This window comes from Lactuca sativa, chromosome 9 (genome assembly GCF_002870075.4).
Source record: "Lactuca sativa cultivar Salinas chromosome 9, Lsat_Salinas_v11, whole genome shotgun sequence".
In the NCBI taxonomy this organism is placed as follows: Eukaryota; Viridiplantae; Streptophyta; class Magnoliopsida; order Asterales; family Asteraceae; genus Lactuca; species Lactuca sativa.
Window position 1 is genome coordinate 20,515,135 of NC_056631.2, and position 25,679 is coordinate 20,540,813.

Consider the following 25,679-nt stretch of genomic DNA (forward strand, 5'->3'; position numbering starts at 1 on the left):
ACATACGTCATCACCACCCTTCTCCACTAGATTACACAACCAGGTTCCTTTATAACTTATGTATTTTTGTATTTATATTATGTGTATGTACATATGTATTTGTATGTGTTTTTGTAATATGTATAATGTATGTATATTTGTAATGTATGTATAAATGCATGTTTATATGGTGAAAACAGAAAAAATTATATATGTTTATGTACGTGTGTTTGTTTGCCATATGTGTATGAATTTGTATGTATAAGTCAATATGTTTATATATGTATATTTGTTACCATTTGTGATTGAAATGTATATATAAGTGTTTTTAATATGTTAATTTTTACCATTTGTGATTGATATGTATGTATAAGTTTTTTTTTTAATATGTTAATATTTTACAATTTCTATGTATATGTAATATGTGTATGTATTGTATGCAATTTGGAAACTAGAATGCTATAATGAAAAAAATGAAGAAAAAAAAACAAAAAAACAAAGTAAGATGCGATAATGGAAAGTATTATTTTTTATATATGTATTTGTATGTATAGAAAATTACATATGTAATTTGTGTATTTGTATGTCATTTGGAAACTATAATGTTGTAACTTTTATTCATATTGTGATTTTGAGTGTCGATCAAGCCTCTTGTTTGGCTGTAAATTGATGATTTTTGAGTGATTATGTATGTTTTATCATATTTTATGGAAAAAAAAGTATGATGTTATATTGTGTATGTATTTGTATGCAATTTGGAAACTACAATGTTATAATAGAAACTGTATTATTTTTTTATATGTAATATGTGTAAATTCTATTCATATTGTAATTTTGCAGGCTATATATGGGGTTTAGTTGGGCGATACTCTTCTACGTGATGACGGATGTTATGGGCTTAGGACATGGAGGTGATGGAGCCGGGGATCCACCACCTCCCGTAGGCTTTGGTCGTGGTCAACACGAACATGATGGTAAGTCTTATTATGATATATTTGTTAGATATTTTTATCCATTTATTATAAGCTATCGTGACTAATATTTTTAATTATATTTTTCAGCTGAGCTCCCTAAAAAAAGAAGAGGCCTAGCAAAAAACATTCAACTATCAAAGATAATACAGACAAACAAGGGAAAACCTGTAGATTTGGATTTCGATAGGGAGCTGACAAATTCCCCTGTCGGGAACCATGGTAATTGGTTTACCCGTGAGATTGGGAAGTATATATGGATGAACATCCCTTTGAACGTATCTGGTTGGGATAATGTTTCCCCCGCTTTAAGGAATGCAATCGTGGTTCATTTAAAGGTAACTTGGACAATATTTTAAGTTTAGTTCCAATTGGTATTTAACTAACTAACTTTTTTGTATTTGTAGAATAAGTTTGATTTAGATAAGGTTAACTTGGATCCCGAGCGTGCTCAGTTGTTGTAGAGCATTGATGCGACCTTGCAAAGAATTTATAGAGGCCGAAAAAATAAAGCGCATACTTATTTTGAGAATGTCGGGGGGCTTACAGATATCCCAAGGGCATTAGCCAACCCCCCGATGGTATGTCACGTGAAAATTGGCCGCAAGCAGTCGAGCATTTTCAAACTCCTGAATTTCCAAAGCGTTCGGCGTCAAACAAAGGAGTCTGTGCACAACAACAAGTTGTAAACAGAGGGGGATCGTGCTCGTATAGCAATGCATGTTTCAAAGAAGTAAGCTATGATATATTTAACTGTTTATTTAAATTATAATTAATCTAATTTTTAATGTTAAATAGGACATCGCTCGAATCGAAGCATTTCGTAAGGCCAATACTGATCGCCAAGGGGTGTTTAGTAGTCCTGAAGTCGAGCAACAATACGTAAGTGTTAATTTGTATTTTCATATAGGTGCTTATATCGTCAAGGGGTAGTTAGTAATCTAATTTTTATTATATTTATTTCTTTTTTGAAAATACAGAATGCTTTACTCTTTGAGATCAGTCAACAAACTCAAGCTTCTTCTGAAGCCAATGGTCTAACACCAAAGGATACACAAAATTGTTTTGAAAAAATATTGGGTGTTCGATGTGGCCATATCAGAGGCATCGGACGAAAACCTTCTACGGTTGTGTCGATGTAGGATCAGGAACAACCACTGACACAACCACCACCACAATCACAAGTGACAAGACTATTTAATTTTGGTAATTGTTTAAAATGTTGGTAATTGTTGGTTTAGTAATAGTTTCAAATTTTGGTAATTGTTAGTTATAGTACAATGTTATAATGTTTTATATGCAATATGTGGAATGTATATTTTGTATATAGAATGTTATAATGCTGGTTTAACTTATAAGACTATGGTGTTTTCTTTGTAGTTGGAAATGCTTCAAACAATGTTAAAAGATTCGGCATGAAGTGCTGCACTTGAAGATTGGTTTCGTTCGTTGCCACAACGAAATGAAACTGGAGGAAATGAGGAGAGCGATGATGACGAGTAGATAGTTGTAGGATTTCTTTATGTTTTATTTGTGCAAGTATTTTAGACTAGTATTTTCGATATTTTGTTATATGTTAAATCAGACGAGTATTTTAAATAGATATTGTATTAATATTTTGAAATGGAATGATGTAGGATTAGATTAATTAATATAATACCAGTTTTTTTTTATTTAATTTTAATGTGAAACATATATATATATATATATATATATATATATATATATATATATATATATATATATATATATATATATATAAAAGAAAAACACAAATACCGGCGACGCCTTTAGTGGCGACAACAGGATATTACTGGCGACTGGTCTTTAGCGGCAACATGTCTTTAGCGACGACAGACACGCATTAGCGGCGACAATTTGATTAATAGCGAAAAAACATCAGCGTCGACAAGCCCCACTTTTAGCGACGACGCCTGTCGCCGGTAATACTCTACTTTCTTGTAGTGTAATAAGAATTTGAAATAGAAACTGGTTTATGGATTTGATTTAGGAGAATGGATTTTATTGGTCACTTTTGTTTAACAATTTTTTTTGGATGAAGTAACAATTTTTTTTTGTTTAACAATTTTTTTATCGTCTAGTCCTTTGTATTTTTTGTGTGTTTTCTATTCTCCTATAAATAAGGGAAGATCTAGTAGATAGATGAAAACTTTTGCTACATTTCTGTCTAAATCTCATTGTATCAAGAAAGCATAATACAAGTTAAAACAAGATTCTATTTACTCTAAGTGTTCTTAATTATGTTTGTTTTCTGATCTCGTTTCATTACTCGATTAAATCACAACTACATTTGGTATGAGAACATGAATCATACTGCAATGATCTTATTTTCATCTTGTGTCAATCATATTTTGAGTCTCGTATTGGATTCAAAAGTTTCCGCACTTTTGATACTGAAAATCATCTTTGATCTTCAGTTGTGATTCGATTCTGCAACTAGTTTGTTTAATCGTGTGTTCTACTTGCTTTTTCTGATCAATTCATCCAATAATTCTCAAATTTCTAAAGTTTTTCTGAGAATTCATCCGTACATCAATGGCAAATTTCATTATGATCAATGGGATGATCGCATGGAAGACTACTTGAATGGATTGGCTGAAGAATGTATTGATGGAAATGTTCTTCCTACAGCGAATGTTCAAACCATTGGTTCATCTGCTTCAACTCAAAGTGTTTATGAACAATCAACAAGGCTGAAGAATAATGAGAAAATATGTATAAGAGAGCTTTGTGGTGCTCTTCCTCCTGTTGTTTATAACTACGTTCGTAGTTGTAAATCTACAAAAGAGATCTGGAATACTCTCAAAGAGAAGTTTCAAGGGAGTGAAAAGACGAAAATCAACTATGTGAAGCATTGTTTGGTGGAATTGAAAGAGTTCAAGCAAAAGGAAGGTGAATCTATCGAACTTTATTACGATTGCTTAAATGAACTCATCTACAAATGCAGTCGTAATAGAATAACCAGGACAACCATGGAGTTTAATCTCACTTTCATTATGGGACTAAGAAAAGAATAGCGAAATGTTAGTCTTATGGTGAAAACTCAACAGAGCTTTGATACCTCAACTTTGAATGATCTTTATAATTTGCTGAAAACTCATGAGCCTGAAGTTATCGAAATGGCTGAAGAATCGAAGATAAGCTTGGGAGGACCACTTGCTTTAGTTTCGAAAGTATCTGAGAAAGAAGCTACTGAAAAATACAGTTTTGATGACGAAGGCTTGATTGTTAACTTAGATGACGAAGCCATTGCTTTTTACTCTAACAACAAAGTGAAGAAATTTTATAAAAAGCCATTTGGTTCGAAAGTAAGGCCTGGAGAAGCGAAAGTGAGTTTTGCTGGAAAAGTGAATGAGGGGAAGAAGTTCGAAAAGAAAGATTCAAAGTATGAAGATTCGAAAGTTGAAAAGAAGCTCAAAGGTGACTCATGTGTCGACTGTCACTATTGTCATGGTGCAAATCATATGGCAAGTGACTTTATGCTTCGAAAGAAAGAGGAGAAGAAAAGTAAGATCAAAGACGAAGCATATTATGTCGAACGACTGGAGGAAGTAAGAGCAAAAATGAAAGGTTTATCTTTAGTGGCAAGAGGAGACGATGATGATAAAGGAAAGTATCAAGTTTGGTCATCAAGATCTGATGATGACGAAATGTGTAATCCTACGCATGGTGCAATGTATGCGAAGTTTGAGGATTAAGATGAAGAGAATGTATTCTATACTTCAATCTTTTAATATTCCTTTGAATGCTTATGATTTTGAATTGACTGCTTTTCATGACATTGTTGCTTATTTTGATAATTTGGTTATCTCTGTTAGTAATGAGGCTAAGAAATCTAGTACTCAGTTACTAGAGACAAAGAAGCAGTTGGATTCGAAGAAAATGAAAGTAGAATATCTAAAGTTACAAATAACTAATCTCATGTGTGATAGGGACAATTTGAATAATGATGTTCGCATGTTAGTAGCTCAAAGAAACATATATTGTAATTCAGCTAAGAGAGTATATGCAAAATTAACTACTTTACATCACTCTTCTGATATAAGCAAAGAACAACATAGGACATTATTACCATTCTTAGCTTTTGAAAGAGAAAAGATTGATTGTGTGTCTTATGATTGTGAAAAGACAATAGCTGAGTTTGCTAAAGTTCCTGATAATAGGTTTGCTTATGGAATTGTGAAAATAGATGAATATTTGAATGCTAATGAATTAGTTGACATTGTGAATGAAACCTTAACCAAGAATGAACAAATAAAGATTTTGAAAAGGACTGAGAATTCGAAATCTGACTCTCAATCTAATTTTGCTAATATTGAAGATAATTCTAATAATGTTACGACTTTGCTTTCTTAGTTCGTACGCAACACATATATGTTCCTTCTCAAACTTTAGAAAAGGTAAGCCTCGCACAAGATCGCCTAGTACCAGTTTGTTGATGTCCTTGAAATTGAGATGCGGGAGCCTTTAGTGTCATAGCCAACAGTCATCTGAAGATGCTTCCATAAGTAGGCAAATAGAAGGCTTCCCGATGATTGGTTTTATGTTTAAAGGAAACATCTCTCCATTTCTTTTGGATTTCAGAAACACCGTTTTTGTTTTCTTCTCAAGAATCTCTGATCCTTCATCATCGAATGAAAATTTCATCCCTGTACCTACAACCAATTGAGAAACACTTATCAGATAATGTTGCAGGCCTTCCACATAAGCTACATTCTGAATGGATAGTTCGTCATTCGTGATCATGCCATATCCTTTAATTTCTCCTGTGGCATTATTTGCAAACTTTACTTTGACACCATCCTCCTACGGTTTTAATTCCCGCAGCTCTTCTCTCCTTCCTGTTATGTGACGTGAACAACCACTGTCGATGTACCATCTAGAGTCATATTGTTCGTCACACATTACCTACAAAATTAAGAGAGATTTAAGAACACAACCCTTCGTGGGTCCTAGTGAGGATTTATTAAGAACATGAAAAGTTACATTCGTATCAACCCAGAAGGTTCTTTTTAGCAAAACACTATTCTCTCCTTTGAGTATTTTAAAAACCTTCATTTTATTGTCACCAAGATTACTTTCAACCACATTTAATTTCCGTTGAATAAATTCTTTATGTTTCTTAGCCATTATTTTTATACAAATATTTTTCCTTCTTTTTCAAGTTAGCTTCGTATTCCTTGAGAGAAATTTATGGTTAAGAAACAACTTTACTTTTGTCTTTAACATTTTTCGATGTGTTAGCAGATTTTGAAACATTCGTTTTTGGAGAAAAAATTGTTTTAAGCTTTTCAATCGGATTATAAACTAGTGGTTCTGAAACCGGTGATTTTGAAACATATGGTTTGGAAAAAGATTTGGATTTCGGTTTCTGAATTGGAGAAGAGTTCATATTTTGAACAAAAGATCTTTTTGAATTAACAAAATTTTGATTTGAATTCTTGTTTTTCCAGAAACGTTTTCTTTCTTGCAAGTTCTTCCTATATCTAACATTCAGTTGTCATTTCTTAGCAATGAGTTCCTCAACTGACTTATGAATGTTAGTTCTAGGTTTCTTTTTTCTGATTGGTTTTTCATGTTATTCAGAAGAGGTTTCACTAGGGATATTCTTAGTGCCACTTGGCCCTGCCTGATCATAACGAAGGTCAACACGATTCAGTGGTTCCAAAACGTATTTTCCTTTCGTCTAACATGAGGTCATTTCGGAAAGACCTTTTGTTTTGTCTGCCTTGTGTAACAGCCCAAAATCTCAAGTATTGTTAAATTGTATTTTAGGGTGTTTTAAAGGAGGGACTCGGCGAGTTGGAGCCAGACTCGCCGAGTAGGGTCGCAGATTTGATCGTGGGTTCGCGACTGGACTCGACGAGTCCAGGTATGGACTCGGCGAGTCGACGCTGTTCAGCAGAAACCCTAGCCGTTCATTATTGGGTCGTATATAAGGGTTATTATGCCGTCATTTCACGACTTTGGATCGATTGGGAAGAACCCTAGGCGACTGGAGCGGCTAGAGCAAGGATTGAAGATCATTGGTGATTTGAGGAAGTTATTGTCCAAGAAGGAGAAGGTTTTGGCTAATGGGACAGCAAGGGAATCACGTTTTGAGGCTTGGGGACACTGAGGGTGCATGATTCAGGTAACCTTTCGGATTATTTTCTGTGATGTGAATGTGTGCATGGATTTAGGGTTTGTGAAACCCATTTGGAGATTAGACGGATTGTTGTGTCGTTACCCAATGTTTATAACATTGTATTAGGACCCTTAGAGGTCCAGAAGGACCCATGTTTGTTTATTCGGGAATGTATGAATCTCAGGAAGCAGTTCGATCGACTGCATGGCGTGGACTCGCCGAGTCGGATGATCAGACTCGGCGAGTAGCTTGAAGATTCACTGGGACTCGCCGAGTTGTTCTTCAGACTCGGCGAGTGGAGTCGGGGTGGCCCCGCGATTCTTCCAGGGGTGACTCGTCGAGTCAAAGAGGATACTCGACGAGTAGAAGGGGAATCTTAGAGGATTGAAGGACGATCAGACTCGCCGAGTCGCCAGGGAACTCGCCGAGTCCAGTCGAGTTGGCAGCGGACTGTTGACTAGAGTTGACTGGTGTGATTTCTTAGGGTCAGCTAATGAGGAAGATAGAAGTATTAATAAGAGACATATGATGTGACAGGGAGCTTGTAGCTCGGAGGATCAAGTGTAAGGAATTTCAGGAGTTGCTATCTTCCAGTGACCGCGAGGTGAGTCTTCTCACTATACTGTACCCGGAAGGGTTTGACTGTGTGACCGGAAGGTCGGATATGATATGTGATATGTATGCTATATGTGGTATGTTATATGTTATATGTGCTATGTATGTTATGGGCCGGAAGGCGATATGATGTGTGATGGACCGGAAGGTCGGCGTGGGTAAGGCCGGAAGGTTTACCAAGCAGGGACGGAAGTCCCCTGAGACACATGGACCGGAAGGTCGGGCCGGAAGGCAATGTTACGTGGATCTAAAGATCCGGGCCGGAAGGCAATGTTATGTGGATCGAAAGATCCGGGCCGGAAGGCGTATGTGCGTAAGGTATATTGGGGAACTCACTAAGCTTCGTGCTTACGTTGTTTATGTTATGTTGTTTCAGGTTCTATCAGTAACGCGGGATGGCAACGGTTCGATTGTACACACCGAAGAAAGAGTTGTATTTTGGAGGATCCTGGCTTCTATTTTAATGAAAATGAAACTATGTTTTGTAATTCGAATGTGAATAAGATTTTAAACAAGTGTTCTAAATTTTAAATTGAGTATTTAAATAAAAATTTTGTTTTTGGAAATCTGGGTGTTACAAATTGGTATCAGAGCCTTGGTTTGAGGGATTCGGACGCGCCTACGGGTAAATCTGGACTCAAACTGAGGAAGTAAGAAAAAGTTTTCCAAATAAATGGTTTTCTAAAAGTGAATAAGAGTTCAAAGAGAAAGCAAGAAAGAGCAGTGTGTACAATCAGCCAGAGCCAAACGGTGATTTCCCAAAATACTCTTACTTTTGTATTATGAAATATCTGTTATGCACTTTATGAGACATTATTGCATGCTAGAGACAGACTAGGTATTTCACATCTTAGGACTAGAGTGGCCTGATTTGTGATGCCTTAGTCTAGGGTTTGCTGTTATATGTGCGTTATGCTTTTGTGTATATGTGATGAGTGAGGGTATCTAGTTGGAACGCACAAGGAGCAAAGCTACGGGGTACAGAGGTACTTCCGAGGATGAGCCGAGAAGGTGGAGCTACCACAGATGGGGAGTCCTATGTATGCTTCAATGCTCGAATGCTGCTTGCTTTGTGCTTTGTGGAGTTGTCGATGATGGGAGTCAGCTACTAAGTGAGTATGACGATACTCAGGAGGTAGAGGGCTGGCATCATTAGGAACTCTTCAGCAGCTGATAGCAAAGAAGTGGGAGGACGGCGGAAGGGACTAGGGAGTAAACCTAGCCAGATGAGTGCGCTGGTAGAGTAGAGGATTTCGCTGGAAAGCGAGCACGCGCGATGAGATTGGTGAAAGAGCAGGTTTATCAGCTACTTAGGAACTCTGGGATGGTCCGTGTGGAAAGTATGGGTAGATGTGGCAGGTAGTATGGGCCCGTACTACTGAAAGCAGAGGACCCATACTTGATACAGGGGGCATTCTAAAGGTCCTAAGGAGCAGATTGAGGGGTGATGTTATGGTTCGGATACCATACATCGGAGCGGATACAGAGTGATGATATGGTCCGGGCACCATACATTGGAGCAGATTGAGGAGTGGTGCTATGGTTCAGGTACCATACACCGAGGCATGTTGAGAACGGATGTCATGGGATGAGTACCATGGTTCGTAGTGGATGATGCTTGTGGCTATCTTGTTATCCGGTTATCGATCGGACGAGCACGAGCGAGTGGGATGCGAGGATCCACGAGATCCGGCGTGTTGAGGTTGCTGCATTGTTGCGGGTTGAGTCGCCAGAATTGTTGGGTCGATCAGGACCACTATGATTGAAGTAGTGGGATGAGCGATATGCGGCTTTCGCAGAGACGGCTGCCGCGGCGGTTACAGCGGCCGTAGCAACGGCAAAGAAAGGGACTAGTCGGGGTTTTCAGTATCGGGACTTCTATTATGCGAAGCCTCCCACATTCGATGGAGTTCAGGACTCGATTGTTGCTATGAGATGGTTATCAGACATGGAGGGGTGTTTCTCCACGAGTTTATGCCCTGCTGATCAGAGGGTGGGGTGTGCTCTGAACCTGTTGAGGCTCGGGGCGAAGGATTAGTGGAGATTGACCACGAGGTCATTTTCTGATGCGCAGAGGGCTGCGGTTTCATGGGATCAATTCAGAGGGATGTTCAGTACTCGCTATGTTCCGCGGGATGAACAGGAGAAATTGACTCGGAAGTTCGTTAAGTTGAGGCAGGATTTGGAGTCGGTGACTGAGAGCACCGGGATGTTTGTTGAGAGGGCGATGTTTTGCCCTGAGTTCGCTTCGGAGCAGGCTCAGATGCCCGATATTCGAGTAAGCTCAAGGGGGTATCAGACAGTTCGTGTCTGCGCGGAGGTGCGAGACCCTATTGGAGTTGCAGAAGGCCGCCATGTGGCGTGAGTTAGAGGTTAAGTTGCAGTTGCGTGAGCTGGGACAGGCCCCGATGCAGTCGCAGTCGGCGCCGAAACGGTTCAGAACCGTAGACGTTGAAATGGGGGATCGGAGCGGTCACACTTGTGGGAAGTGTGAGAGAGATGGCACCGGAGCTTGTTGGCCAATGGTGCATGCCGCGAGTGCGGAAAGGAGGGGCATGGTGCACGGGGTTGTCGGCAGTCAGTGCCAATTCGGGATTCCAGGATTTGTTATCAGTGTCGGCAGGTTGGACATTTGAGGGTCAAATGTCCACAGCTTTTGCAGGATCGGTGCAGGCTCTAGCACCGGCCACCTTGAGGAGTTCAGGAGGAGGACAGGATGGAGTAGAGCCCAAGGGCTCAGGGTTGTGCTTATCGGCTTGCGGCAGAGGGAGACGGAGCAGTGCCGGGGGGCAGCTGCGGGTATGATGCTGTCTTGATGTCTTGATTAGCTTGCGTTGATTGTGGCGTATTGTTTGTGCTGGTAGTGTGGATTTCGATGCGGTATTCGTTGTTTCGCGGGATTGGCATGGTTATGGATTGGTGCTTCAGGTTTCGCTTTGGCATTCGTTGTTCCCTGATGGTTGGTATGGTTATAGTCTGGTGTTTTAGTGCCGATAGCTTTGTGCGGTTTTCGATGCGATATTCAACCTTTGGCAGGTTGTGGGTTTGGTTATGGGTTATTGCTTGGGAATTCCGTTGGTCATCGTTCGTGAGGGTTGATAGTGGAGGTGCGGCACTGGGTTGAATGACGGGTAGTATCTGCAGTTGTGGAGTGGATAATTGAAAGATCGGATTCTTTTGAGCGGATTGATCAGGGAGGAGATGTGTTTTGCTGAGGGTTGCTTACGCTTGTGGGAAGCAGTCAGTGGGTAAATGTTCTCTTTGTGCAGGATGGTTCTGAAAGGTCGTTAATGACGATCGGTGGCAGTTAGTCAGTGCTTTAGTGGGGGAGAATTGTAAAATTCTCCGGGAGATCGATGAATATGTAAGGGTGCTTAGCTGTTGGGATTCAGCAGTGTTTGTCAGCGCAAAGTATAGGCTGACGAGAGCGAGTGTTGGATATGCAGGGCGAGATACAGACCTAGGGCATTTGATTGTGGAGGCCTGAGAGGAGGTCGGGATCGAGCTTGAGTAAGTAAACGGAATTTTGCGATCAGAGTATTGGTACGTTTGAGGTACGTGTTGGTTGTACTGCATTAATCCCACGGGATTATGTTGTGCATGTTTCTAGAGCTGGAACCGGAAGGTTCCCAGAGTTAGAACCTGAGGGTTCGCAGAGTTGGGTGTACGGACCCACAGAGATATAGCCTCGAGTGGCTAGTATGTGTTATGAGAGTCGGTCCAGTCATACTGGAGACTCCGTTAGTATTGCTGGATTAGTTTGAGATTTGCGGATCACGTATGTTGCAGTGTGATTGCATTGGAAAGTCTGGCCCTGGGTTGTTGATCTTGTTTAGCGGAGGCAGTGATTTTGATGAGTGGAGAGAGTGCGTGGGATTGAGAGCCCCTGCAATGAGAACCAGAGTATGTGAATGGCAGTTACGCAAAAAGGGTGGTGTCGCTTGGGGCGAGCACCGTGGCACCGGTTGGAGTGGCATTATGTTCAAGAGAGTTCCGTGGAAAAGGAAAAGAGGAGGGTATGTAACTCCGAAGGGGGTGCAAGTTCACGAAAGTGAAAGCTGCAGAGCAGAGTTATGGTTAGAGTACTTCGAGTATGGTTCTGAGCATCGTGTTCGCGGCAGTGGAGTAGGAACCCATCCGGTTGGGATGTCTGTTGAGGCTCAGCAGGGATGCATGGAGAGAGAAAATTTTAAATTTTCAGTGTGAATCTGATCAGAGTGTAGGGTGGATGTAGTGGTTCATCTTGGGAGATGTTCGAGGATATCATCAGTGTATCGGGTCTTCCAACCTACGAGTGTTGGGGCTAGTTCATCATGTGTATATGATGGCAAGAGGAGAATTTGTGAGAGTTACTCTGGGAGTGAGAATGAATCTCTCAGTTGGTCTGGGATGGACAAAGTGGGCTTTGGATCGGGGATCCGGTGGTTCAGGGCTTCCTAACCCTCATTGTTCGAGTGATTGTTGGGGTTTAAGAGCAGAGTTGCATCTTGGGTGGTTCTCGGTTACAGAGAGAGATGGACAGTACAGAGTTTGGGCTTCAGTCGACAGAGCAGACTCAGCAGGTTAAGGAGAGTTAGTGATCGTTTAGAGTTAACAGGAAAGTTATGCAGGCAGACGCCGTTACGAGTATGTGATTCAGGTCAGCGACTTCATATTTCTGACGGGTGCTTCGATTTAGGAAGAAGGGTAAATGGGGGGCCCCGGTATGTTGGGTCTTTTCGTGAAGGTGCGAAGGTAGGAAGGGTGGCCTATCGTTTGGAGCTGTCAACGGAATTGGGACAGATCCATGACACTGGTATGTGTCGCAGTTGAAGAGGTGTATAGCGGATGAGTCAGCAGTGGTTCCACTAGAGAACGATTAGGTGGATGCGAGCCTGTGTTAAGTCGAGAGGCCAGTGGCCGTCGGAGAACGGAAGATCAAGGTTCTGAAGAACAAGGAGGTACCTCTGGTATTGGTTCAGCAGCGGTCTCGGGAGAGATCGGTAGTGCCTAGGGAAGCCGAAACGTGTGATGCGGGAGCAGCATCCAGAATTATTTTCAGAGCGAGACTTCGAGGGCGAAGTCTAATTCTAGTGGGGGAGAATTGTAACAGCCCAAAATCTCAAGTATTGTTAAATTGTATTTTAGGGTGTTTTAAAGGAGGGACTCGGCGAGTTGGAGCCAGACTCGCCGAGTAGGGTCGCAGATTTGATCGTGGGTTCGCGACTGGACTCGACGAGTCCAGGTATGGACTCGGCGAGTCGACGCTGTTCAGCAGAAACCCTAGCCGTTCATTATTGGGTCGTATATAAGGGTTATTATGCCGTCATTTCACGACTTTGGATCGATTGGGAAGAACCCTAGGCGACTGGAGCGGCTAGAGCAAGGATTGAAGATCATTGGTGATTTGAGGAAGTTATTGTCCAAGAAGGAGAAGGTTTTGGCTAATGGGACAGCAAGGGAATCACGTTTTGAGGCTTGGGGACACTGAGGGTGCATGATTCAGGTAACCTTTCGGATTATTTTCTGTGATGTGAATGTGTGCATGGATTTAGGGTTTGTGAAACCCATTTGGAGATTAGACGGATTGTTGTGTCGTTACCCAATGTTTATAACATTGTATTAGGACCCTTAGAGGTCCAGAAGGACCCATGTTTGTTTATTCGGGAATGTATGAATCTCAGGAAGCAGTTCGATCGACTGCATGGCGTGGACTCGCCGAGTCGGATGATCAGACTCGGCGAGTAGCTTGAAGATTCACTGGGACTCGCCGAGTTGTTCTTCAGACTCGGCGAGTGGAGTCGGGGTGGCCCCGCGATTCTTCCAGGGGTGACTCGTCGAGTCAAAGAGGATACTCGACGAGTAGAAGGGGAATCTTAGAGGATTGAAGGACGATCAGACTCGCCGAGTCGCCAGGGAACTCGCCGAGTCCAGTCGAGTTGGCAGCGGACTGTTGACTAGAGTTGACTGGTGTGATTTCTTAGGGTCAGCTAATGAGGAAGATAGAAGTATTAATAAGAGACATATGATGTGACAGGGAGCTTGTAGCTCGGAGGATCAAGTGTAAGGAATTTCAGGAGTTGCTATCTTCCAGTGACCGCGAGGTGAGTCTTCTCACTATACTGTACCCGGAAGGGTTTGACTGTGTGACCGGAAGGTCGGATATGATATGTGATATGTATGCTATATGTGGTATGTTATATGTTATATGTGCTATGTATGTTATGGGCCGGAAGGCGATATGATGTGTGATGGACCGGAAGGTCGGCGTGGGTAAGGCCGGAAGGTTTACCCAGCAGGGACGGAAGTCCCCTGAGACACATGGACCGGAAGGTCGGGCCGGAAGGCAATGTTACGTGGATCTAAAGATCCGGGCCGGAAGGCAATGTTATGTGGATCGAAAGATCCGGGCCGGAAGGCGTATGTGCGTAAGGTATATTGGGGAACTCACTAAGCTTCGTGCTTACGTTGTTTATGTTATGTTGTTTCAGGTTCTATCAGTAACGCGGGATGGCAACGGTTCGATTGTACACACCGAAGAAAGAGTTGTATTTTGGAGGATCCTGGCTTCTATTTTAATGAAAATGAAACTATGTTTTGTAATTCGAATGTGAATAAGATTTTAAACAAGTGTTCTAAATTTTAAATTGAGTATTTAAATAAAAATTTTGTTTTTGGAAATCTGGGTGTTACACCTTGTCTATTGGCCCAGACCAGAAAAATTCGTCACAACCATCAGCATTATCAGTATTAGCAATGGACGTCAGTTCTGATATATCAGTTTTGTCCAGTCCAGTTTTTATACTTGATAAGGGACGGTTTGTACTTTCGGAAAAACCATGGCTTTGCTTTTAAAACTTCTGAACCTTTATTTTCAACAACACGAATATATTCGATTGAATTTTCAGAAATCAACTTTTTGTTTGGTTCAGCCTCATTTTGTACAGATGTTGAACAATCTATCTCATCATTTACAAAAATCTCATTCATGTCACTCTCGTCAAATTCAGAAACATTTTCAGCATTAAAAGTATTTTTTGAACTTAATTTTATGCACAACGAGTCAAAATTTTGCACAATATTAGATTTAATTTGTTATTTATCCTTATCATCCAACATTTGTTTTAACATATTTTTATGTTCTTTGGATTGAATATATACTTCTATTTTGTCAAGCCCAATTTTGTACGAATCGGAAACATCATCAGAGGACACAATAGATTCACACTTATAGCACTCTGCATCGATTTCATCCTCTTTAAATTCAAGAAAGTATAAAATCATTTTATGTATATTTTTTACCTATTTCACAATCAAGATGCAGTTGAATAATATTGAAATTGTAACGCTTGTTTCAGGTATCATTCATTTCTCAACAATTTAGGTTTTTGGACTGGAACTCGACGAGTTGATGAACCCCAACTTCTCGAGTAGAGATCTTTGTGGACACGAGATTTAGGATCTACTCGACTAGTTGGAAGGCCCCAACTCGACGAGTAGATACTGGAAAGGAAAACCCTAATTTTTCGGGTTTTATACCCTATATAAAGAACTTATGGCTTATTTGTGGCCTCCCTCATCACCTTTACAGTCCAGAGAAACCCTAGTTTGTGCACATTTCTTAAGACCGGGTGCTTCCAACCTCAAGGTTGTTGGTGGAAGAGTTTCCAAGACTTGGACCATTTTACCCTATTGGAGTGTAGAAGGAAGATTTGGAAGCATTTATTAACCAAGAAATCCACGCCTTGACTATTTCTATTTTTTGCCTTTTATGTATTTCCAAAACACATTATACATACATTTCCACAGTAGGTTTAAACCATATATAATAGCCATGCATGCTTGTACATGTTGGATTAGGTGTCTAAGCCTATAACCATAAATTGTATAAACTTGAATTGATGGTAACACAGTCTTTTTGGTTGCTTTCAAACCTGGCAAATGAATAGGATTACTATTAAAGAGAGAAAAATGATTTATTAATTTATTACTTGGTTAATAAATTAATTAGAAATCAAAATAAATGATTTATTAATGTATTATGGAAATAATATATTAATTAGAAATCATATTTTTTAATTAATATTTAATCCGAAATTGATTTGGAATTAATTTTGGGATCAAAGGAATTAATTGAAACTGCAGGGACTAAAGGTAACAATGTTCAATAGTTGAGCATTGGGCATTCTAGAACCTTCCTAGGGGAGGGGGGGGGACGAATTCTAGGGTGTTCTAGGGTTTTGTTGGACTCTAAGGGTGCCTTGGATGCCTTAAGTAGGAAGTTAAGAGATTAAGGTTATCTTGGATACACCTGCCTTATCCATACCTTCCAAACATCTATATAAACCCTCCACCATGAGGACTTCCGGTTATGCTCTACCAAGAGCCCTTGCCCGAAATTTTAATCTACCCTCTCTCTCTATATATAGTATTCCTTGGTAGCTTGGTTTGTTTGTAAGCTATTATAGGTGTCACATTTGAGGCACCTGCTCTCAAGAGTTCAAGATCTATAAGGATTAATTTTTATTACTACATAACAATTGAGGTATGTATCTAAACCTTAGTATTAGGTAAATTTCGATTATTATACATGCTTCCTAGGGTTTCTCTTTTGTATTCAAGTTTGCATGTTCAACTAGTGAAAACCTAGATCCAAAATTATAGGGTTGCATGAACACATATTATTTGTAGTTATTCTTAAAACCTATCAGTACGATAGATATTGTAATATGTCAACAGGCGATCTATATAACAATATATGTCTATTACCTTAAAAAATTATTATTCCATTGTAATTCTCATTTGTAAATTTTTTTTGATGAAGTATATTATTAGTAAATTGTTTAATCTTATCTTACATAGCAATTTTTTTTATAACTTAAACTAGATGAAATACTAAAGAAATAAAAACTATGAGGATTAAAATATTTGAGAACTATTTATTTTAAATTAACTAATCATTCATGTGGCGGGTTATATGTCTTGTGAAGTGAAACAAAATACAAAATTAATAGTATTACTAACACCGGGGCGTGAAAAACGGTTCCTCATTTTGAGTCCTTGGATCTCTCCAACTTTGCATCACAACCACATAAACTCTCTATTTACGTATATATCACGGCAATTTTCATTCCGATTTTCCTTCTTCCCCACGATCTCCTTCTTTTTCACGATTTGAAGATCACAGCCCTCACCCACGACACTCTCTATTTTCATTTCAAATCCTCCCCCACCTTCTGCACAATCGTCATTCTTTCATCCCAGAGTCATTCAATCAATTTCTCAACCTCCTTCCCTCTTCTCTATTCGTGTCTTCTTCTCTGACTTCATTACCCCACAAACTCCTCTTATTTCTCTGATTGCGTGTGGATGTTGGGTTATAAGAAAGTCCTCTCAACTGACTTCATCTGACTTCAAACTCCATCCTACAACGTTAGCATCTCATTCGTCCGTTGGCCAATGTTTTTTTATTTAATACAAGCCTAAGAAACCAAATAAGAAACGACTTAAAATCTTCCTTTTCTCAGTTTTTCAGTTTTCAAAAGTCTGTCAAGTCACAAGGAATCCCAAACAAGAGTCAAGAAACAATGTCCTTGAGTCCATAAAATCTAATAATTATCACATTCTCACAAACAAGACTGAGATTTTTCCATCTTTATTTACTCGGATTTCAACTATATCTTTGTATGCTCCCATATTCTTCCTTTTCAAAGGCTTTAAGAATTCAAGTATATTAATGATATCAAACAACAATTAGCATTATGATTAGTGGTTTGAAAGTTTGGTTGTAATTTGTGAATTTATTTAGTGGGTTAATAATGACTTATGAAACATCAAATAAACAATTCCATTTTACTATTAATAAATAGTTTTATTCAATTGGGATCCCCACTTTGAAAAGCCAAATATTTAACGTTTTGGAAAAGTCTGATTAAAACATTTGACTAAAAAAACTACGTAATAATAGAAATGTCATCCAAAAAAATTATACGTTAATATAATGTTTAGAACATGTGGTTTTTATTATTCAGGTAGTTAAACAACCAAACATTAACTATAAGGGATCATGTTTGATGCTACAAAATAAAGTATAATAGATCCTTTGTTTTTTTATCAATCAACCCCACTAATGTATTCATTAAATAATAATAATAATAATAATAATAATAATAATAATAATAATAATAATGTACTTAAAAGTAGGATGCAATTATAAATAAATCAACAAATGTATGTTGTGCCCAATGCATTGTGTACAAAATAAAACAACTTTATTATAACTATAATTGGTTAGATTTATCATAGTATAATGACAACCAATAGGATGCTATAAAAGAAAGTAAAATCAATATATTTTTTACATCGGTCAACCCGGCTACCGGACGGGTATAACACTAGTTAAACCTGATTCATGCGAATTCTTACATTCAAGAATTTTGATTTGTCCCCGGAGCTTCTTTCCTTTTACAAGATCCATCCCTCGTTTTCGAATTAGACTCAGTGGAATGGATGATACTTTTCTTTTAGAAATATAAAACAGAAAACGAAACCTATACTATTCTCCACACATTGCATCATAAAATAGACAATTGGAGTCACGCCCTTGTTGTACCCTCACCACAGAATATCATCGGCCCAACTGTAATGGACCCAACAGTGTTTGGCTTCTCGGTTTCATGCACTCCAATTTATTTTCTCAGCAAACCACCAGATAGCCTCACAGCCATAGCCACAGAAGCATCTAACAACCCATTAGTGGGGTTGGCCCAATCAGTATAATCAGCCCACTTCAACATACGCTAATTTTATTTTATTTTAAATTAAATATGCTGACCTACGATATTTTTTGTTGCGAAGAAAAAAAGATAATCAACTAGGATGTAAGCTTGTTATAGATAACAATGTTTAATCTTTGAGCTTTAGACCCTTGAAGCATAAACTGGAATGTTTTTTTTTTTCTTCTAAAATTGTTCTTGAAATTGTCGGCTTTTTTTTTATTCCAGACCTCGGTTGGTTGAGAACGGTTTAGACTGGTCTCGGTGCCATGGTATATGTCTATTTAAAATGTAGCATCAACCTATTCAAATTGTTCTTCTCCTCGTTCCTTTGTATTTATCTCGTTAAAAACAAACAAAATATGGCATTCCTTACAACTATGAAATGTGAAAACACAAATACGAAGCAATGGGAAATAAAAAGTACGTATATTTGATCCCTTTAAGATCTATCTGATCTTTAGTCTCTTTAGAATGTAGTTTAATTCAATGTACATTTTACCTTTCTATGATCCGTCATCTCAACATGTACACTAAACCCCTAATGTATACATATAACACGTACACGTATGTATCTCTATCATCTCCAATACTCCAAATCCCAAAACCAGTCCTCCATCAAACATAATAAATCATACCAACTTCTAACAACGAAGTATGAGGCACATTCAGAACAACATCAGTTCCCCTACAATTCCTGCTCAAGAATGAATAAACAACATCAATAGCAAACTTCGCAAAAATCGATGAAGATTTCTTAGCCTTCGCATATGAATGCCCAAGTATATATGCAATCCCGGATTCCCGAGCTTTAAGTATCTGAATCGATTCATCTTTAAGAGCTGAATGAGTCTCTAAACACCCCACAAACGACTCCTCAATCTCCTTCAACGAATTCACCATTTTCGTTTCATAATCCTGGAGCTTAAATGCAGGCCCACCGGGGACACTGACATCTACATCAACATCGAAATTTTCACTGTCTGTGTCCCCGTCTTTTCCTTCCGTTTCAACATACTCAACAAGTGCCGACACAACACGGTTTTCAAAATTGTAATTCTCATGTGGTACGTCTTTGTAACCATATCTAACAATGCATCTAAACATATGATACTCGCGGGGCCCGACACGGCCCACGAGTATCCGCTCCTCGGCCCGAACATACGGGACTTGAACTGATTTCACACAAACGAATACCAAAACTTGGTGGAATGCGGGCAAATTGGTGACAAAATGCCCAAAAATCGCGGGGATTCCTGTTATTAAATTCGTGTAAACGAGCCCGATTCCCGGGACCCGCACCATCCCGAGGCTCGGGCCCAATGAGAGAATCCGGTTCATTGAGACTTTGTTTTCTAAATCGAATTCGTGTTTTTTTAATTTCCCATAATTCCATACGAACATGATGGACATGAAGGTTAGTGAGAGGAGGAGTGGGATCCATCCACCTTCTGGAACCTTGAAAAAGGCGGCTGAGAGGTAAAAGAGTTCGATTGATCCGAAGAGTAAAAGAAATAAAGCAGCGGTTACAATCTGTTGCTTCCACACGATTATCATCACCATCGTCATCAAACAAGTTGTCACGAACATCACAGTGGTCACCGCTAGCCCTACCAGAATCAAAACCAGAAAGTCAATGAATTGCTCAATTTTGACTTTTGAGTTAAAAAGTCAATGAATTGAAAAGGATGAATGATATGATACCATAAGCATGGCCAATCATGTTCGTGTCTCGTAATCCGATCGTTACAGCTAAACACAAGCTCAATAACATCCAATTTACCTCCGGGATGTACACCTGTCCGTATATTTTTCTTGATGTATGAACGATTTTCACGTGGGGAAAACAATTCAGGGCACAACACTGACTTATAATCGAGAACGTGGCTGAAATCGCCGCCTGACTTCCGACCACCGCTGCAAATGTCGCCACTATGAACACCGGCCAAAACACAGCTTCTGTAAACAGACAAATAAAACGTTGAAATCATGAAATTGTAAACGGTTTATTAGTTATTTAGGTTTAAATTCTTACCAGGTATTGCTTTATAAAAGCTTCTCTGGATATCTTCATGATGCCTTGACAAAAACGCAGCCTCACCCAAATACGCAAGAACCAAGCAAGGATACACAAGAAACGTGAATGCAATCTGAAATATGAAAATTCACGCGCTTTAAAAATCATCAAGTTAATAATGAATAATGTTTGATATTTTTGGACGATTACCTTAACGGATAAGGTTGAAAAATGGCCTAAATCAGCAAACATGGTTTCAACGCCTGTGATTGAGAGAACAACTCCTCCTAACGATAGCCAACCTTCACGACGAGTCCTTTTTAGTAATTTCACCATGTAAACAGGCGAAAGAGCGTGAAATATTTGTGGGTTCCATTGAATTATGTTATATATTCCGATTCCAGCAATCGATAGCAGCCATGCTGTTACAATGGGAGCAAATAAGAAGGCAACTCGGTGTGTTCCGTGATGTTGAATCGAGAAAAGTCCAACTAAAAGAATACACGAGATCCCAACCACGTAATCTGACAAGAAAAAGTAAAGATTGGTGAAGAACACAAGCAAGAATGAGAATATATCAATTTATGATCTGCATAAGCTTGACTTACTTTCATGAAGACCTGCAACTTTAATTCTAACTCCAGATACCGCTGAGAGAACTGAAAAGGAAGTCGAATGAGAATATTAGAACGAATTTCAAGCTAAAATGCAGAATCTTGATATGAATCATTTACCCGATATAGCAGGAGTGAAAACCCCATCACCGATTGTCATACAGGTTCCAAGAAGAACAAAAATCAACAACCCTTTTCTGAACTTTCTGTGTTTTTCAAAGAACGACTTCAATTCAAAGCTTTGCCAGGTTTCTGCTGTTTTTGCGACACCATATGCCGATAGTTTCTCATCGGTTTCTTGTTGATTTGGAAGCATACTAAGTTTTGCATGCCGACAGAGTAACGAATACAACGCAAAAGTACCACCTGTTGCACCAATTAAGCAAATGTTCAAATTCATAGAACGGTTTCTGTATTTTATAAATGGAATTTATATTTATAAACCATTCTCCATACCTTCGCCATTGTCGTCAGCTGACATGACAATGAAGACGTATTTAAGGAGGGCAATTAGTGTAAAAGTCCAGAAGATGAAGGAAAGAACACCGTAGATTTCTTCATCGTCTTCATGAAGACTAAGCTTCCCTGAGAAGGTGGTTTTATATACGTAGAGAGGGGAGGTACTTAGATCACCATATACGACTCCAAGACTCTGATAAGCCAAACTCAAAACCGCTGAACATGATGCCTTGTTCAATTTCTGGTTCGATTAATTAATCATACTCATTAGTTGTTTTGATGGTTTAAGTGTCAAAAACGTCTAGAATAAGCCTAATTTATGAGAAATTTTCAACGGTTACAAGCCGTTCTTGAATCTTGATAACTTTATTTAGAGAAAAAAAGTATGACCCTTGAAAAGAAGATAAGACTGACACAGAATAACAGAGAGGGAAATTGGTAGGAAGTAGGTTTAATTGCAGAAAATACGTGATTTTGAAGGGCATATGAGAAAAGAACACAAAATAAAACTAGTTTTAAAAGGAATCCTTTTGGGTATTGTGTAATAGCAAAATCTAATCAACACCAATTACAATTCACACTCAAAAACATCCAAACAAGCCTGATACGTACAACATTTACACATTTGTACGCCGTCATTGAATCTTGATAATTCCTTACAAGAAGAAGGTTCGAAATAGTTCACCCATGATGATAAACATCTCAAAAGTTAACAAAATTGACACATAAACGAGTGGTTTTGAACGCAATATTGATGAGAAAAACCCTGGTTTTAGGAATTCCCTTGGTGCATTGTGCAATGACCAAAATTAATCAACAACCATTGCGACTCACACTAAAAAAGCATCCAAAATACATGTAATGGATGCAAAGTTTTCCCCGTGTGAGAGCATTCTTGGATCGTTTCAAACAAAAAATTATAAAACAATTCTCACCCACGAAGTAAAACATCTCAAAAGTCTCAAGAAAAATTGACACAGATTCATATAAATTGGGAATTTCAACTTATAGTAGGAAAAAGTTCCTAAAATTAGGAACACCTTGAATACATTGTGTAAGAGTCAAAGATAACCCATACCCAGTGCAATCAAACACTAAAAACATCAATAAACCTAACATAAACAGTATTTTCCCACTTTTGCAAACCATTATTGAATCTTGATAACTCATTAACTCCTACCCATCACGAAATACGTCTCAAAAGCAAAAACAATCGACACAAAATCACGGAGATGATACAAGTAATGAGCATGTTTTTTTTTTTTTTGCAAGAACGCAGAAAAGAAGAAGAAGAAGAAGAAGAAGATACCTGGTTTTGAAGGCCATGTTCTATGGACTCAAGAGAAGTTCTTGGATGAAACATGGGTGTAAGTAAGGTAATGGAGTTTATGAAAATGGGAAGAAAGCAGGAAGAAAAGAGGTTGAAATGAGTAAAAGAGTGAGTGTGAAGGACGTTAAGAGGAATGTAGGATGTGGGCACAAGAGTGAGGAAAGGAAAGGAAAGAAAAGGAAAGTAGTCAACAGGCATGTGTCATGCTCTCTTAACAATCTTTTTTCACACCCCCGTCTTTCTCTCTCGTTTTCTCCGCCATTTTACCCCCAAATTTCTTGGATGAAAAAAATGCACATGAACTTAGCACTTTCTTAATCAATATACATATATATATTTTTTATATTAGGTAGTTTTTATATTAGGTAGTAAATAAAAGAAATTTAAATATATGTAAATAAGATTTAAATCAAACTGTTCACTCAATGTAGAAGAAGGTAAGTAGACATACACAATATCTTTAGTAACAAAAACAACTTTAGAGTTAAAAAAAAATTGGTTTTTTATTATTTCATAATCTTGAAACACGAAAGGGACATTGGTTCAAAAATACTCTTTTGACCCAATTAAGAAACCATAATAAACTAATCATTTGCGAAAAGTCATGTTTAGAATCTGTCTTTTATATGATTTAACATTTGGCTAAAATGCATATAACTTATTGATGTAATATTACTAAAAATATCTTAAAAAATAAAGAAAATGTATAACTTTTTAAATCGATTTGATACGGTAAAGAATTACATGTGATATTGAGATATTTCCGTATATATATGGACAATTATGGAATTAAGATTTAAGCACAAGATGTGATAGTGGCCTACTTCAGTCGTACCTACTAATTCATCATGTGAAGTTAATGAGATATGAATTTGAGGCCAATAGAATCATTTGTACTTTATAAGCTATGACGTTATAATAATAGCTAGTATTCATTTGTGGTTGAAAAACAAAGTATTTAAATCGATTTAAAATGTGATCAATGTTTAAAATGATTGGTTTGATCTTAATTTAAAAAATTATTTATATAATTTTCATAAATAAAAAATTATGCTATTGTAACTTCAGAACAGTTATTTTAGTTGTTAAAATTTGATTTCATATTATCATAGTATATCTTTATAAAATAGGATAATGTTATAATATAACAACTTATTTTATAAATAATGTGTTTTATCTGACCATTGAAGTTGAAAAAGTATCCCACTCTTGTCAATTCTGGAGTTTGTTTAGCACAAGTATATTTCACTAGTTATCATATGTTTTTTTTAGAACGGGACTAGTTATCATATGTTTAACAATGCTTATATTAATTTGACTAGGTAATTTAAAATAATGAAATAATTAATTTGACTTTTGTCAATTTTAAAGTATGTTCAACGGCAAATAAGTGTTAAACAAATTCCAAAATTGACAAGAGTCAAATTAATTTTTAGTGATAAAATCAAAATCTTAGATGGGCACATAAATTTGATTAGGTAATTTAAAATAATGAAATAACAAAATGCTTTTCATTTTATTTTTATTTATATCATCATCTTTTTCAGACATAACTAGTTATTTTATAATCAAATTTTGTTGCATCAAGTCCCTTTTTAGTTTTTAGTGATAAAATCATCATGATTGTTTATAAAGTCTACGTGCAATTATTGTCAATTTTATAAAGATAGTTATGAACTTTTTAGATTAAAAATAATGGTCATTATTTTTAAAACAAAACAAAACTAGTTTCAATCAGTTGAATCGGTATCTAATCATGTTATTATTTTTAAAGACAACTAAGGAAGAATCTCCGCTTTACGGGATTGGATACGCCAAAGAAATGGGGGTCATTGGATTCTTCATTTTCTTTACCACCTTCATTTGGAAAAAAAAAAGTCAAAATGCAATTAAGGACATTGTAAGTTATATGTCACTAATTAATATTACTGATAACAAAATGTAAGTACAATGCTAATATGGGTAACTAAGATATCAAAGACCTGTGATTCTTTCATGGCAACAGTTGGATCTGGTGTAGAATCTCTTCCCTTCGCTGATCACAAATTCATCATTACGCATAAAAAACATTTTATTTCCTTATATACTTTAGTTTTTAAAGTATAAACCTAAACAATGAGTATTATTGTATGGATTCGCAAACCATAAACATGTATAATAATTAAAAAAAAACAACTTTAACATAAGATAAAAAAGGCCTTATTTAGTAGGAGAAATTGTTTCTTTAAAAGAAATATATCAAAAAATAGAAATTTATGAAGTATTGAAGTGTAAAATGAATGAGTTGAGTATACAAAGTAATTTATGTGTCGATTTAAGATGTTGATGGGTGTGCTGAGAAAAAGGACCCACAAATATTTGCCACACCAACAACAAATAACTATTAAAAAGAAATATAATGTTTATATATAATTAATAATTAATAATGTAACCATGAGTATTATGAATCACTTTTTTCATTTATGAAACATACCTCTTGATTGGAGTCAAGTTCATATCCATTCTTTGCTGCCAAAGCTTTAGCAATCCACACAGATTCCTAAATTAAAGACATCTAATCATTTGCATGTTTGAAAAAAAATAGTTAATAATCACAACTAACTTTAGAGAAGTATGATATTCCCAGTATAGCTACACCAGCAATAAGCATAGCACTTGAGATTAAGTCCTTGAAATGACTAAACTCTTTAGGGACAGAAAATGGTGGAACCCCGTGAGTTATATTTCCCACCTGAGATATTTTTTACAAAAAATCATGTGGTAATATATAAATTTTAACAAATTACTTTAAA

At 37.7% G+C, this 25,679-nt stretch overlaps 2 protein-coding genes across 2 annotated transcripts; one reads left to right on the forward strand and one right to left on the reverse strand.

The window, feature by feature from the left end:
• Window positions 1-859: 859 nt before the first annotated feature.
• On the forward strand, window positions 860-2,165 carry LOC111905924 (uncharacterized). The gene is made up of 5 exons (XM_052767635.1): window positions 860-953; window positions 1,041-1,288; window positions 1,358-1,683; window positions 1,749-1,832; window positions 1,931-2,165. Exons 1-3 carry the CDS (start codon window positions 860-862, stop codon window positions 1,412-1,414), a joined length of 399 nt encoding a protein of 132 aa, XP_052623595.1. The 3' UTR covers window positions 1,415-1,683; window positions 1,749-1,832; window positions 1,931-2,165.
• Window positions 2,166-18,881: 16,716 nt separating this feature from the next.
• LOC111905917 (potassium transporter 1) lies at window positions 18,882-23,143 on the reverse strand. The gene is made up of 8 exons (XM_023901648.3): window positions 22,867-23,143; window positions 21,555-21,798; window positions 21,219-21,464; window positions 21,093-21,143; window positions 20,695-21,008; window positions 20,503-20,617; window positions 20,172-20,426; window positions 18,882-20,077 (listed from the first exon to the last, which is right to left on the reverse strand). The coding sequence occupies exons 1-8, from the start codon at window positions 23,083-23,085 to the stop codon at window positions 19,086-19,088; spliced, it is 2,436 nt and encodes an 811-aa protein (XP_023757416.2). The 5' UTR covers window positions 23,086-23,143; the 3' UTR covers window positions 18,882-19,085.
• Window positions 23,144-25,679: the final 2,536 nt, after the last annotated feature.

What these genes read in the sequence shown, in the direction of transcription:
- LOC111905917 (XM_023901648.3), bottom strand. Translation starts at nt 23,085, where the DNA reads ATGCCTGTTGACTACTTTCCTTTTCTTTCCTTTCCTTTCCTCACTCTT. An exon ending in TTTCACTCCTGCTATATCGG is followed by an intron (nt 21,144 to 21,218) that starts GTAAATGATTCA and finishes CTTCCTTTTCAG; the next exon opens with TTCTCTCAGCGGTATCTGGA. An exon ending in CTTTTATAAAGCAATACCTG is followed by an intron (nt 20,427 to 20,502) that starts GTAAGAATTTAA and finishes GTCTGTTTACAG; the next exon opens with AAGCTGTGTTTTGGCCGGTG.
- LOC111905924 (XM_052767635.1), top strand. Translation starts at nt 860, where the DNA reads ATGACGGATGTTATGGGCTTAGGACATGGAGGTGATGGAGCCGGGGAT. An exon ending in TGGTCAACACGAACATGATG is followed by an intron (nt 954 to 1,040) that starts GTAAGTCTTATT and finishes TATATTTTTCAG; the next exon opens with CTGAGCTCCCTAAAAAAAGA. An exon ending in CAATCGTGGTTCATTTAAAG is followed by an intron (nt 1,289 to 1,357) that starts GTAACTTGGACA and finishes TTGTATTTGTAG; the next exon opens with AATAAGTTTGATTTAGATAA.